General features: G+C 48.6%; 1 protein-coding gene across 3 annotated transcripts in view; it reads right to left on the bottom strand.

The window, feature by feature from the left end:
* Positions 1-4,716: 4,716 nt before the first annotated feature.
* LOC144947759 (uncharacterized) overlaps positions 4,717-13,382 on the bottom strand; it is a 44,586-nt gene continuing 35,920 nt past the window's right edge. For all 3 annotated transcript variants that reach the window (XM_078877109.1, XM_078877111.1, XM_078877110.1), the window contains one exon: positions 4,717-12,943. In XM_078877109.1, coding sequence (XP_078733235.1) covers positions 12,776-12,943 — 168 coding nt within the window. In that variant the 3' untranslated portion in view covers positions 4,717-12,775. The remainder of the gene's footprint in view (positions 12,944-13,382) is intronic.

Here is a 13,382-nt window from a genome sequence, read left to right as displayed (position 1 = left end):
AAACGTGAACAAGAAAACATCTTAAGGTGACTATGCGCAAACAGAGAAATCCAGGAAAAAAACCGCAAAGTCTTCCAGAAAAAAAGCACCTTCCACCAACGCTGTGCTATTAACATACATTTGTTATTAAGTTACAGTGTATTATCCGTTCAAAAATCCCAGTGGGATGCAAGTCAAACAACAACCACAACCTCAAGACAACTTAGATTAAAGCCATCAGTCTAACTGTCTAACTCCGTACTACAACAAACATGGCCAAACCAAAAAACTTTTTGAAATTACCAAAATAAAGCCATAAGCAATGTAACAGTGATCATAGGAACTGTGACTGAAATTTCACAATAAACGACATAAACAACATGTACCACCAAACCCTGTAGCCATAGCTGGCTGCATGAGTCACTCCACAACAGCAAAAGCATAAGTAGGAGTATCAAAAAATGTCAAATGCACCTTTAAAGATCAGCACACTAAATCAGTCCGCGCGTGTCTTGGCGAAGGTTGCGGCGGCAGCGTTGTTGAGTCGGGCGGTGCAGACCTCCCCCCTTTCCCTGGCGATGGACTCCAGCTCTTCCTGGGGAATTCCCAGGCCAGCCTAGCTTCACGTCGTGTTTAGTATCAAGACTAAGCTAAAACACTCAACTCAACTATATTTGATTTGACCGCTTGAAGCCCACTGAGCTATGTAGCTATTTTTCAGAAGCGACCTGGCTATCACAAATGATAGCTCAACGAAGTGGCTTATCACGTGGAAATATACAGCAGCTCTAAATGTAAATGTACAGCAGCCACAATGCTGCAGCACGCAAACTCTAAACGCACGTTGGTTCGAAATGTGGAGGGGAAAACCGGAGGACCCGGAGAAAAAATCCGCGCGACCAAAGGGTGCGAGAGACACGCAAACTCCAGACATACAGCAGGCGTCAGGGTCGGAATCGAACCGACGCGCTCCTGCGTCCCAGGCGAGGTAGTTAACATCTCGCCAACGTGGCCCACGCCAGGTGAACTCAAAAGTAAACATTTGTCTCGTCTAAAATTTAAAAGTCTAAAATTTACCAGGGAGAGCAAGTGCGAGTCTGCCAGTAGGGGCGGTGATTGTTTAACCAAGAGAGGGCTCAGCGTCTCATTGGCAAGAGTAAAGGGGGGGACGTTGCTGTTATAAGCAAGGGGGTGTCTGATGTCTCCGTTGTGTTGAATACCTGGCAACCCGTACGGTTTAGCCGTATTCAAGTCCATACGGCGTACAGCCGTTTCAATACGGGCACATTTTTCTGTCTATTTGCGTTCCTTGTGATGGGAAGAGCGTTGATATTTAAAATGGCACGGGGTGACCAATACGGTCTGAATTGGTCTGCTATAAGGCAGGGGGCACTGATAGGTGGTTGGCAGGTATGGTGTCGCCTCCTCTCCGCTTAGCTCGCCACGACTCTCCGCATGTCCAGTGGCGCTAGTCCAGCGAGGATGTTACGAGCTGTTGACGTTTGTGGGTTTTGAGGCACCCTTTGATGATGCGGCAGGGAATCATAATCGTAATATGTATCCACACTGGAGGAATCCGAAGCGCTATAAAGCTCTTTTTCGCAGGTGTCTGGAAGGGGCAGGTCAGAACGTCTGTTATCTTGCGTGGACCGATCGTTCCCAGACTTGGCAGGCGCACCACTCTGCGCTGGAGCAGCCGAGGGCGAATGCCGAGGTCTTGGTTGTGGCTGTGCGCGCTCCACGTGTTGAGTTTGCAAGCTTGCGGATGATTTTGCGTGAGCTGACTTCCCCTCCCGTCTTCTCAATGTGGCTGTCATGGGTATACCATTTGGCAAATTGAGTAGAAAAATGCATTAGTTACTGAAGTTGCATTAGGGGGCGTCCATAAATGACGTCACGCACCTAGGGGGGGGGGGTCAGACATTTGTGACGAGGGGGGGGGGGGTTGAGAAATGTGACGTCACATCAAAATGCGCAACTTTAAATAAATATAGACAACACGTTCTACTTAATTAAATATACTTTTTAATGTTTTCTCCTACAACATCAGAGTGCAGCGCCACATGAAATATACACCACAATATGACAATAGTTTAAAGCGATTTGAAGCATGTTTTACTTTGGGGGGGGCAGAGCTTTGTGACTTCATATTTGAGGGGGGTCTGACTTTTTGTGACGCGGTGTGACGAAGGGGGGAGCGGCAAAAATCGGCCAAAATCGCGTGACGTTATTTATGGACGGCCCCTTACGGTTTTTGTATATGTATACGCGTTTTAATTTAAATGAACTTGGCACCACAGGTATGAGTCTAACTTCAATTGCGAGCTGTGTAACAATGCGAGTCGTGTAGATCGGTCTCGAGGTTGACTCGAGATGTGCCGGAGAGACCCCCGACTACTCCAGGTGCTCATTACAGTGATCAGCTGCGCCGCACCATCCGTGCAACACGAGGCCAAACACACACACACTACCTTTATTTGTGAAACAGGAAGATAGATTGATGACCTACAGGCTGTGGAGGTCCAATTACATTTGTGAGGTCTCCATTGTCTCACGTAAAAAAACTTTTATTTTTCATGGGAAATAAATAATAAATGAAAGAATCTGTATACATTGGTAAATTCATATTATTGAATTCGCACATGCCACAATTGAACTGCGGGCAAACCAGCAGTGGCTACGGCGCTGCTGTGGGGCGCCGTGGTGGCGAGATGTTAACTACCTCGCGTGGTTACATGTTACATGTTGGCCATTGTGAACTGGCCACTCTACGAACTTGGTGGCCAGTTCAAAATGGCCACCGCAGTTATTGTTCGTTTCTCTCTCATTTTATTGAAGTTTTCTTTTGTGCTGTTTATCTGGTGATTCGCCATGTTCAAGAATTTGTCGTACTGCTGTCTAGTTTGCTGTGACGTTGTGGTGTTGTGCTGCTCCCTGTGGGTCGTTACTCAGTGCTGTGATTGTGGACCATGCTTTCTTGCTATTGTGCGTCATGTTTGTGTTTTCAATCAGCTCCTGTCATGACTTGCATTGTTCTTCTGCCAATCCAACAGCGAGCTCTTCCCCAGCCGCCATGGGGATTAACCAGGTGAGAACTAAAGAGACCAGGATGAGTCTCGTTTGCTGGAGTGATCACATAGGACATTAGTCGACCAGTAGGGGGCGATGATCACCATGTAAAACCACAAATTAGTAGAAACCAGTGGCTCGTCGCTATAACAGTGGGGACCATAGTCCCACGTGACGGGTCGGAAGGTGCCCTTGTCTTGATTGCTGGTGGAAACAAGCCAGAGCACCGCACCACACCACACTTGCATTAGATGGAGTCGACCAGGAGAAGGTCCGTATATGCACTGCCACAGGATATGTGAATGATGGTGAGGAATCGAACCCCAATAACCAATGTACACAACACAACATGCTCCAAGATGGGATAGCACACACACATATTGGTACCCTCATCTTCAAACAGTGGTCGTTACTGCTGGCTTGACACAATGACAATATTCCATGGTAGGGACCAGTCTCAAAGGACAAGATTCAATTTCTAGTATATGGTCTCGTTTCATTGATCACAGGACGACTGGGCAAGCTGATGACGCTGTTTCAACCTCCCAGGAGTGGAATCATAAAAACAAGTTGAAAGAGCGCCATTTACACCAGGGCGTCCCAGAAGGCTGCGATAAGCAACTTGCATAACATCACAACTCAAACAATTTAAAGGGCACCCCCAGTGGCAGCTCTGCCTGTGTGGCACAAGGTAAGTCAGCGCGTGGCCTTCAAGCGGACATTGGTCTGCCAGTAGGGGGGGGGGGTGGAGACGATGATTGCAGTGTAATCCAATTGAGTCCACTGGGTCAAATTTGGACCATGCTGCCGGCACACAATGGCCTTTCTCTTTTCGAATGAAGTGACAGGAACTTTCACTCTTAATTTTTGGAGCTTTCGTGACTGCAGGAATTATTCTTTGGTTCTTTCGGTTAAGTCACGTCTAAAGATAAAATAATGAATTAAAATAAAAGCGACGTTTCGATTGCAACACAAGCAATCATCATCAGGCATAAGAGAAATAGCAACAAAAATCTAACTAGAAGACTATAGACAGACATACAAGCAGACAGACATCACAAGGACACAGAGAGAGGACACATATCGGCACAGAGAGGGGTCGTTTCTGTGACGGTCCCTTAAATATAGGGAGGGGGGGCGGGGACGGAGAGAGGGAGGGGGCAGAGAAAATTAGCATATCAATGAGTGGACGGCAACGTGTTGCTGCTGCGCAAGTAAGATGACGACGTGGCACGGCACGCAAGCTTGAAAATTAGGAGAAAGACACACTAAAATTAAATAACCTCGCAAAATATCGAAATGTGATGTAATGCAACACAGAGAGTCGGTGTTGCATTACATCACATTTCGATATTTCTTCTTAATCCTCGAGCCCAAACCACATCCTGCAATTCACTTGCCGCTCCCGCCTGGTGGCATACGTTTCGCAGTTCCAATGTATGATGCCAAACACTGAATCATGCGAATACCATTTGATACACTGGGGTGTTTACAAAACATGTACTCTTATTAGCCGTACGAATACATTGGAACGACTAAAGTTTCGTGGTTCCAGAGTCTGCTCTGGCCCATGAAACAACGAGCTGCATCCCAGCGGTACACGCGGTGCCATCACAGTAAGGAGACGCACACAAGCCAGCCCAACCCACCCACCCAAAGAGTGGCATCAACTTTGCAAGAATAATCTTTATTATTGCTTGTATTTGCATATTCAATAAAGATAAATACATAACGGGGGTTCCTTTTGTGCCATGTGTTCACAAACACTGACGGCACGCAGCGCTGCGTTAATCTTTGTCGCACGTGTGTGTACACCTATCTTTGCACATCTGTGTGTGTAAATTGCCTCTGAGGGAATACACGGATGTGTGTAGTGTACGTGCCTGTGTGTGGGGGTAATATACCATCCAAAAAATACAAGTGATTCAAACTATAATAAAATGCTTTTGCAACTCAAATTTGTTAAACCCTATTCATAACACTAACTCTATCCCTCTTACTAGCAGTTACATGAACAATGTCTGAACATCCGACACCTATTAATTGTATCCATTCCGAACCCTAGCCCTCATCTGGTCAAACAATTTCACTTTACTAATGCTGACATTAACCCTAACCCCCATCTATACGTAACTTTAATCTCATCACTAACTCTACCATTTACCTAACCCTAACCTTACCTTGGAACGAACACGAATTGTCTCTTACAGTGACCCTCTTCTACAGTGGGACCAGAAGTCTCGTTAGAACAGAGAAGGCGGGGGGAGGCGAGGGGGCACGGGGGTGAGGGCATGGGGGTGATGGGGGTGGGCACAGTGAAGTTAATAATATCAAGATTCGGACAAGATGGAGCTAGTTGGAGAAGCCCTGCCATTGGGCAGAGGGCTACAGTCATCCTGATCAACAGATAATTCCCACCATAAGCAAAATTACGTTTTCCAATTGCTCTATAACACGAATACTTCCAACATGTAAAACATCCCCTTAGATCTCGAAATTGAATCTCAATGACATAAGAATGATTTTCTTGCCGGCAGTCTGTTTGCTCCATCATAGCTCCAAGCACCCACGTCTGTCTTGGTTGCGGAAAAAGTGCGTGTCTGCTGCACATCGTTCTGCTCCCGCCTAATAATGCTGCTCATGATATTCTGAAGTTAAACCTAGCAGCCTTTCATATTACGGTCTTGTATTTTGCGGAAGCATGGGCTAAGTATCAAAGGACTATTCTAAACTGCCACGGAGCACATTTGAATTGCGACATAGTTTCAACGGCCTATAGACCCCACACCCCCTTGCTTTCCTAGACGCTCCAACCTAAACACTGGCAGGATATCTAGGTAAGAAAGTGCAGTCCTGCTCAGACATATTTCAGCGGAGGGAATTTTCTTGTTGTTGAGAATTTCAGAATGAAAACACAAAGTGAAAACAATGAATACTGTACTCGTTAAAACTGCTCAGAAGTGTGCATCATCCCCTCTGACATTACATATATTTTCATGAAAACTATACACCACAAAAAGCTAGCCACCATGTTCACGTATATTGACCTTGACACTGATGTCAATTTTTCAAACTGGTCATGACCAACAGTGTCAAGTTACACACCCTGAATGTGTCTCAATTTCCCAACTACAGCCTCATTAGGCTGCATTTGGAGCAATGCAGCGCTGAAACATGACAGTCCTCTTATCCGCGGTAATATCGGGAATGATATCGCGGATACAATTATCCGAAGGGTTATCTGCAATTTGACTCTCATTTGCGGGGTACATAACTCGAGGTTAACCCGTGGACAATAGGATGAATCCCCCACAAAAAATCACGAGTATGAGGAGGCCCCATCGCTATGCATTATGGGCAAAATCGTGGATAACCGCGGATGGATATCGGGCCGGGGGATAATAAATAGGTGCTTTCATGGAGCCTACAGCTGCCGCAGGTAATGAGTAGAGGGTAACAGGCCGCGGATAAGAGGAGTTCTGTATTGCATTCAGGCTGCACACTTTACTACGATGCTAGGTGTGTGTGCGTGCGTCAATGTAATATGCTGCTGTGCGCTGTGGATGATGCCAATTGCTACAAAACAACTCCATCGGACACTTGTATATTGAACGATAAAATAAACATTGCAATGCCTGGGATAAAGGGGGGGGGGGGTGTCATCATTCGCTGTGACGAGTAAGTTTTGACGAGAGCAGCCAAAGCGCGTTGGCCAGCGAGTCGGTTTCTACCGAGGCAAACCCATTACCACCACAATGCCGCCAGTCTGATGATTTCCGCAGTGCGATTAAACAAGTCAAGCCACCCGTTTTTAAAGGAACTTCAAAGCTCTACAACGCATCTCAACCAGCGCCTTGTGCCAAAGGCGAAACGTTAACCTTGAGAGTTGGCTGGTACTACACAAAGCCCTTTTCTTTTAGGGCCAATGTCAGCCGTATATAGATGGTTTATATATATAGGCAGTGTAAATCGTGAGTGTGGAAGTTTGATTTGTCCCATGTCCCGTGCTTACCCAGCTATGCCTCTGCAATCAGGATCAATAATTTGATCGGCCCTTTAGTTAACCCCCTGCTGGATGAGGCTCTCCCTATGCCATGTGGGTTGTGGGGGTTGTCTGACCATACTTCACCACCCTGTTTCAGTGTGGCCTATTGAAGGGGGGAAAGGGGAGGGTAGCAGAGACTGGGATCATATTAGTGCAGTACAACGCTGGCGTTGTCTGCACCACCCGTGCTATCCAGAGCAGAGCCCCCGCAGCTCCATTGGCAACATGCTTGTTCAGGGTCGCTACTCGTCCCAGCCACTGCCCAGGCTCATCCCCGCTTAGCTTTACGAGAATATCTGTCGAAGTCGGGTGCATTGCTGGCGACTCAGCGGGCGTGGATACCTGGCACGGTCGAAAGCTGATCCTCGAGAATGGACACCGTGTCAACCCACACGGGTTATTCGTATTGTTGTGCAGGAGAATTGAGTTTTTAGGTCTATACGGCCGTTTCAATACGGGAAAACAATGTTTTATCTATTATTTGTTTGTGTTTCTCCCTTGTGATGGGGACTTTGTAGGATGAACGTTGAGATTTATAAGGGCACGGGGTGACCGATAAGGTCTGAATTTGTCTGTAATAAGGTAGGGCACTGATCAGGGGTTGACAGGTATGAGAATGACGCGCGAGAGCTTAGACAGGGCAATGGATGCACCCACTGAGATTCACCGCGGTGTTCCCACGAACCCAGATGTGAGTCAATATTCCAGACGCCCCATAGACAAGAGTTGTAAAGGGATGCGAACATCGCTTCAGAGTTCGGCCGTGGGTCACTTTCGCATGTGGGACTCTAGCTAAAACGGCGGCACATGGTCTCATCTGCATCGCACGTGACCAAATAGGGTGCTTAATATAAAACAGGCGACGTTCTGGACCATGGCCCTTATTCACAGCACACCGATTGAAGGACCATTGCCCGAAACGTTTCCCATTTTTTTCTCCTTTTAACGCAGCGATATTAACGAGCGTGTGGTGCGCGTCCGTTGTGCTCGTGCATCACTGCCAACGCAGAGTATCGCCAATTAATGCGATCTTTCATGTGCGCGTGAAAAGTTGACAGGATGCGTTGGCAGCTCATCCTTAGAAATGAGCAAGTTGTTACCATCAATTAACCATCGATGTGGAGCTAACCGGCTGATATGCGAGCACCCTCCTCCCCACTCGTATAATCTCATCGGGCTCTCGCCTGGTGAACGAAACTCTTACAAGTTGTGGGAAGGGAGCGCACAGCCTGGCACGTGCCATGCGGAGATCCCGCCCGTCTCAACGAGGTTCTCAATGAGTGAGCGCCCCAGGGTGATCCAGACTCCAGGCTACTTGTAAATAATGCTGCTTCTGCTGCCGATGGGAGGTGGTGGGACGGACGGGGGGATAATGGGCCACACGACTGCAGGGTGATGTAAGTCGTAAAGAGTAAATGAAAAACATTTCACGCATTCCCTGCCCAAAGAGGGTGCAGGAAGATGAGATCGTGCAAAAACCACATCGTCAACACAGTATTGATTTGTATACATTATTCGTCGGCACTTGCAAATCCTTCACATCGTCGTCGGTAATGGAAGACTGCGCAGTGATAAAATGGTTTTCGGTCGTCGTCACATCACGCCCTGCGCCTCACAGTCCCTGCGTCACAACTCTGCGGCCCTGCGCCGCTTTGCCCTGGGTTTGAATCCTGGACTCCCACCAACCAACGATAACAAAAAAACCAACATCTCAATCAAGCCACAAGTAACTGGGCATGCCACCATCGGGCTTTTGGTGTTTACACTCAGGTAACCAGATCCTCTTAAGGGCTTCTTCATGAAGTTGGACACGTGAACTGCTCTGCATACAAAGCCAAAACAAAAGCGACGGAGCGACTGTGTAAAAGCTCGACCCTGAAAGAACACCGAATGAAAAGTGATGTCGTTTGAGGGGTAATATGGAATTGATCGTTTGGATGCCCGTGCCTAGGCGCCAACAGAGCAACTGGGTTTTCATTTCTCCAGAATGCAAAAGCCGAAATTGACATTTGGGGTTGCCGCTGGAGTGGAGGGTTATAAAACAGTGGATTGTTTATTTGGTTCGTGTCCCTTTAAAAAAAAAAGCAATCGCGCAAGTCTGAGCTGAAGTAAAGCCCAATACACGTGCACATAATTCGTCTTCCCGGATGCAGGCGCTGATGACAATGCAGAGACCACGGCCTCATTGAAGGCGTAACCCAAAAATACTGAAGCTGTTGTTTGGTGGTGGCCACCGAGGAAGGAGGCGGATCTAGAAACTCCCCTGGAGAGGCAGCGGTCCCAACATGTTAAGCTGTTTAATAAATAGAGTTCTACGTAAACTACAAATATCCAATGTGTTTCCTGTGGTAAATGTTAATAAAATACCAATTTCTCTGGGTGTCAACGAGGGGGGGGGAGCGATTTCCCACATTGCCTCCTTCCTTGGAGCCACCACGAACCCAGGGCTCTCTGGGCTTTGTATGTACGGAGAGAGCTTCTTTCGCACCGTACGTGGTCAACCGGCAAATCCGCGGTGGACTTGTGAGCGTCGTTACCGAGGAACGATAATCGAAAGCCACAGCGACACGACTACCTGGCGCACAGCGGCAGCGTTCTCGGGCGCCGTCACAGCCAAGGCAGTCTCGCTTCCCATCGGGAGGTGCGAGGAGCCCATGAGGCCCGGTTGACACGACGACGCACGGTGCATGCCGGGAGCTGCTGCGTTACTCGATGGGACACCAGCGCAGAGGTGAACGTGAAACACCTCATGGCGGCTCACTGTCGCGTCGATGGGTGCCACGATTTGAGGTAAATAAGCAATTCTTTTTTTTTAACAGCTTTCAACAGATAGTTTTGATAACGAAATTAAATAAAAACCCAGGTATATTTTGTTTTGCGTGTTCATTTACGGGTACAGACTACCAACAATATCTGTATGGTCGACATTATACACATTTATTTACATCTGTGCCACTGGTTATAGTAATGGGCAGCCCTAATTCTAACACCAATCCATCCGAGCACATGGCAGTGCCCTCCTTCATAAAGAGCTACGGCAAATACAGAGCCACCTCCCACTTCACAAGATGGAGCCCCGACGTTCTTTATGTTGAACCTCTTTCTCGCCGTACGTAGGCAACCGTGCAAATCGGAGGTGCGGGGGAAGGACAAGAAACTGAACACAAAAAGCTGTTCTGAAGAAATGAGTTTTCAATCAAGATTTAAAAGTGCATAGCTCCACGGTGTCATCAACCTGCACGAGACACTAGCACCGGATATTGCGAGCATATCAAAAGCTTCATCCGAAGAACCACATGCGGTGGGAGGGGACTTTCATCTCGCGACGTGGGAGGTGGGGTTGGTGGTTGCCGCAGCGATGGGAGTTTGCGCGAGGCATCCACGAAGGTCAGATGAGGTGCCGGAAGGACGTCCGTTGGGGTTTGAGCGCTCTTCTCTTTGCGCTCGGGTTTTCTCCAGGCACTCTGGTTTCTTCCCACGAATTTGGCCAAACATTACGACGCCCGTTAGAACTAGCGACTCAGCGAGACTTTCCTGAGTAAACATACGAAACGAGAGATCAATGACAGTAGCAAGGCATCGGGGGGGGGCGGGTGGTGGAGGGGCTGCACGCCAACATTGCTCGTCAAGACTTCGCGCGGCTGCCACAGCGCCGGTGACAACCTGCAACCTGTTGCCGAGCGACGCTGCCAACTGGAAAGCACCTGCCAATGGGGCAGCCGCCTCAATGCTGCGACTCACGATGAAAAGCGGGTCACGTGCGAGCGAATCACGTTCTGGCTAAAAATTCACATCAACGCTTTTTAAAGCAAGCCCCAGTGTTTTTAACGTGCACTTTTTAGTTTTTTTACAATTCATACAACAGGATTTAGTGTTTTGACGCTCAGGTCGACAGTGCTTAGGCCTCTCCCTCCGGACCCTCCGCTTGCTCGTCAACCTGGATGACAACGGCGCCACGCTCATCGCACGCGATCGCGAGTCGCGTTCGATGATGCGAGTCTAGCAATGGCTGCCGCATTGAGAGGGTCGTGGTTCTGTTGAATAAAGTCTGCGAATGAGAACGAGCAGCAGCAGCATTCCGACTGGTGGCTTTTCAGGCGTGGTCCACACACTAACATTGTGAACAAGAAAGCCCCGCTGATTATAACACAAAATTAGTTGGTGTCAGCGTAATGCATTTTATGTGGTATGCAGAATGCTCACTTTCACTGGATTCCTGCGCAAATTGAGGCCGGGACACCGCTCAAAGTATCGACGAGGAAGGCAGGGAGCCCGTGTCCGCGAACAGCCCGAGTGGCCAGCACGCTCGCCACCGAGCCACTTTGCGTGGACACAATGGTTTTATTCCCACGGCAATCTCCCGGTAACTTTAGCATCAAATTATCATGATTCTTATTAAAGTGCTCTGAGTAAAGAGGGCGTTAAATACTGCGGAATAAACCCCAAACTTTTGAGTAACCTGCCAATTATAAATATTTTTTAAAAGCTGGTAGTGCGCAACTAGTCAAGACAGCTGTTGGCTTCACTGGGCTCACAGCCGATACAATTTCAGACGTATTGTTTCCAGGTCTCCTTTGCAAGATAAATATCAATTTAGCTTGTCAGCCAGCCTCGTTGGGCTCTTGCCCAGATAAATAAAGGAGAGCGACTGGGCTTCAATGACAGCACAAGGCACTGCCGAGGGGCGGCTGCGTGGCTAAGGGGATTCGTAATGGCCATATCGGTCGATGAGCCTGCACCGATTAAACACGGGTGCAAATCTAGGTGGCCGGTCCTGATGAAACTAAACGTTTGAGTGTAGTGAGCTGATCGTCTTAACCCAGGTCGCTAATACGCGTACGCAAATATATCTCGTAATAAACTAGACTCTTCTCAATTCCGAGGGCTGAAATAAAATATGGTGAGCGACGTGTGGACCACTCTTTACAAGAGTATCCAGGCGAGACGCCCCACGTTGGGAAACGGCGACGCTTCGAGTGACGAGGTGGAGCTCTGCGGACCATTTGTGAAGACATTTTTTCCATATCAGAACGCGATTCCAATAGCGCCGACTGGGTATCATCAGTGCCGAGACCTTTTAAATGGTTTTGCTGTTAATGCATTTCATCAGTGAGAGGAGGCTGAACCGCGGGAGAAAGGATGTGCTATGGGTGCGTTGCATGTGTCAGTTGAAGCCTGGTATGTTTTGTACGACCGTCTCGGTGCGTCTGCTGTCGACTGGCGCTGGCGGGAGTGGTGCGGTGCCCATGCCAAGCGGGCGGGGCTGCCGTTGTCCCAAGTTCTGGTGAGCGGCGCTCTCCTCGCGTCCCGAGCGTCCGCGTGTCCACGTGCGTGCGCACGTTCCGAAGTCCCCACCGTAAAATTACACTCATGCGTACAAAGTGAAAATGCACAGTTCACTCTCGGACAGTTCTTCCCGGCACAATCGGCAACTGGACGTCGAGACGTTTTTTTTTGGTAGAAATCAAAGCGGCTTGAAAAGTAACGAAACAGAGAAAGACACGGGCCGCTAACGAGCATGGCTCGTTCTAAAATATATGACATCCGTTCAATTCGCAAGGACCCTCGCAGCATCAAAATGGACGGAGGCGCCGTGGCAGCAACTCGGTTTTCGCGGAGCGCCGCTTCGTCGCCGTCGCCACAGCAACAGCAGCCGCGTGCCGGCGACGGTCCGCTGCGTCGCTAGGAGACGTTCTCCATGATGGAGAAGACGAGCTCCATGCGCACGGCGCCATCGCCCGGGCCGCCCCCTCCTCCACCGCCGTGCATTATGGGTATGAGTGCGCAGTCCAGCTCGTTCATGTACTGCACAGGGAGCGGCTGCCCATTTCCTCCGGCCTGGTAACCGACCTGGTCACAGAACGCGCACGCAGAGGGCAACGATCCCCAAGTTAGCTTGAGATAGGGTTAGCGGCGTCTGCCGTCAGCGGTGGCTGCCTTATGGAGAGGCATTCAAGAGCGTGGGGAATTTCTCAATGCTGGTTCGGGGCTGTCAACAGAAATGAGCACTCCCAGCCACTCCTTCGAGCAGGAAGCTCACCGATTCTCTTGACTAGCCTTGTCCGACGTGTGTCCTCAAAGTCCCGGGCTAATTCAGGGCTGGGATGCCCCGGAAAATCTGTTTTCTTCAACCCCGTTATTTCCACGAGACCAATGTTATCCCATTAACGACATGCGTTTGTTATTTATATTGCTTTTCTATAATATAAAGCATCAAATGCATTTAAAATTCTGATAATAATTATAACGATTAATAATGCGAGCTTATTAGCTGTGAAGTACAGGACTC

The sequence above is a fragment of the Lampetra fluviatilis genome, chromosome 46, assembly GCF_964198595.1.
Source record: "Lampetra fluviatilis chromosome 46, kcLamFluv1.1, whole genome shotgun sequence".
Taxonomy (NCBI): domain Eukaryota; kingdom Metazoa; phylum Chordata; class Hyperoartia; order Petromyzontiformes; family Petromyzontidae; genus Lampetra; species Lampetra fluviatilis.
This window is presented reverse-complemented; position numbering and strand designations above follow the sequence as displayed.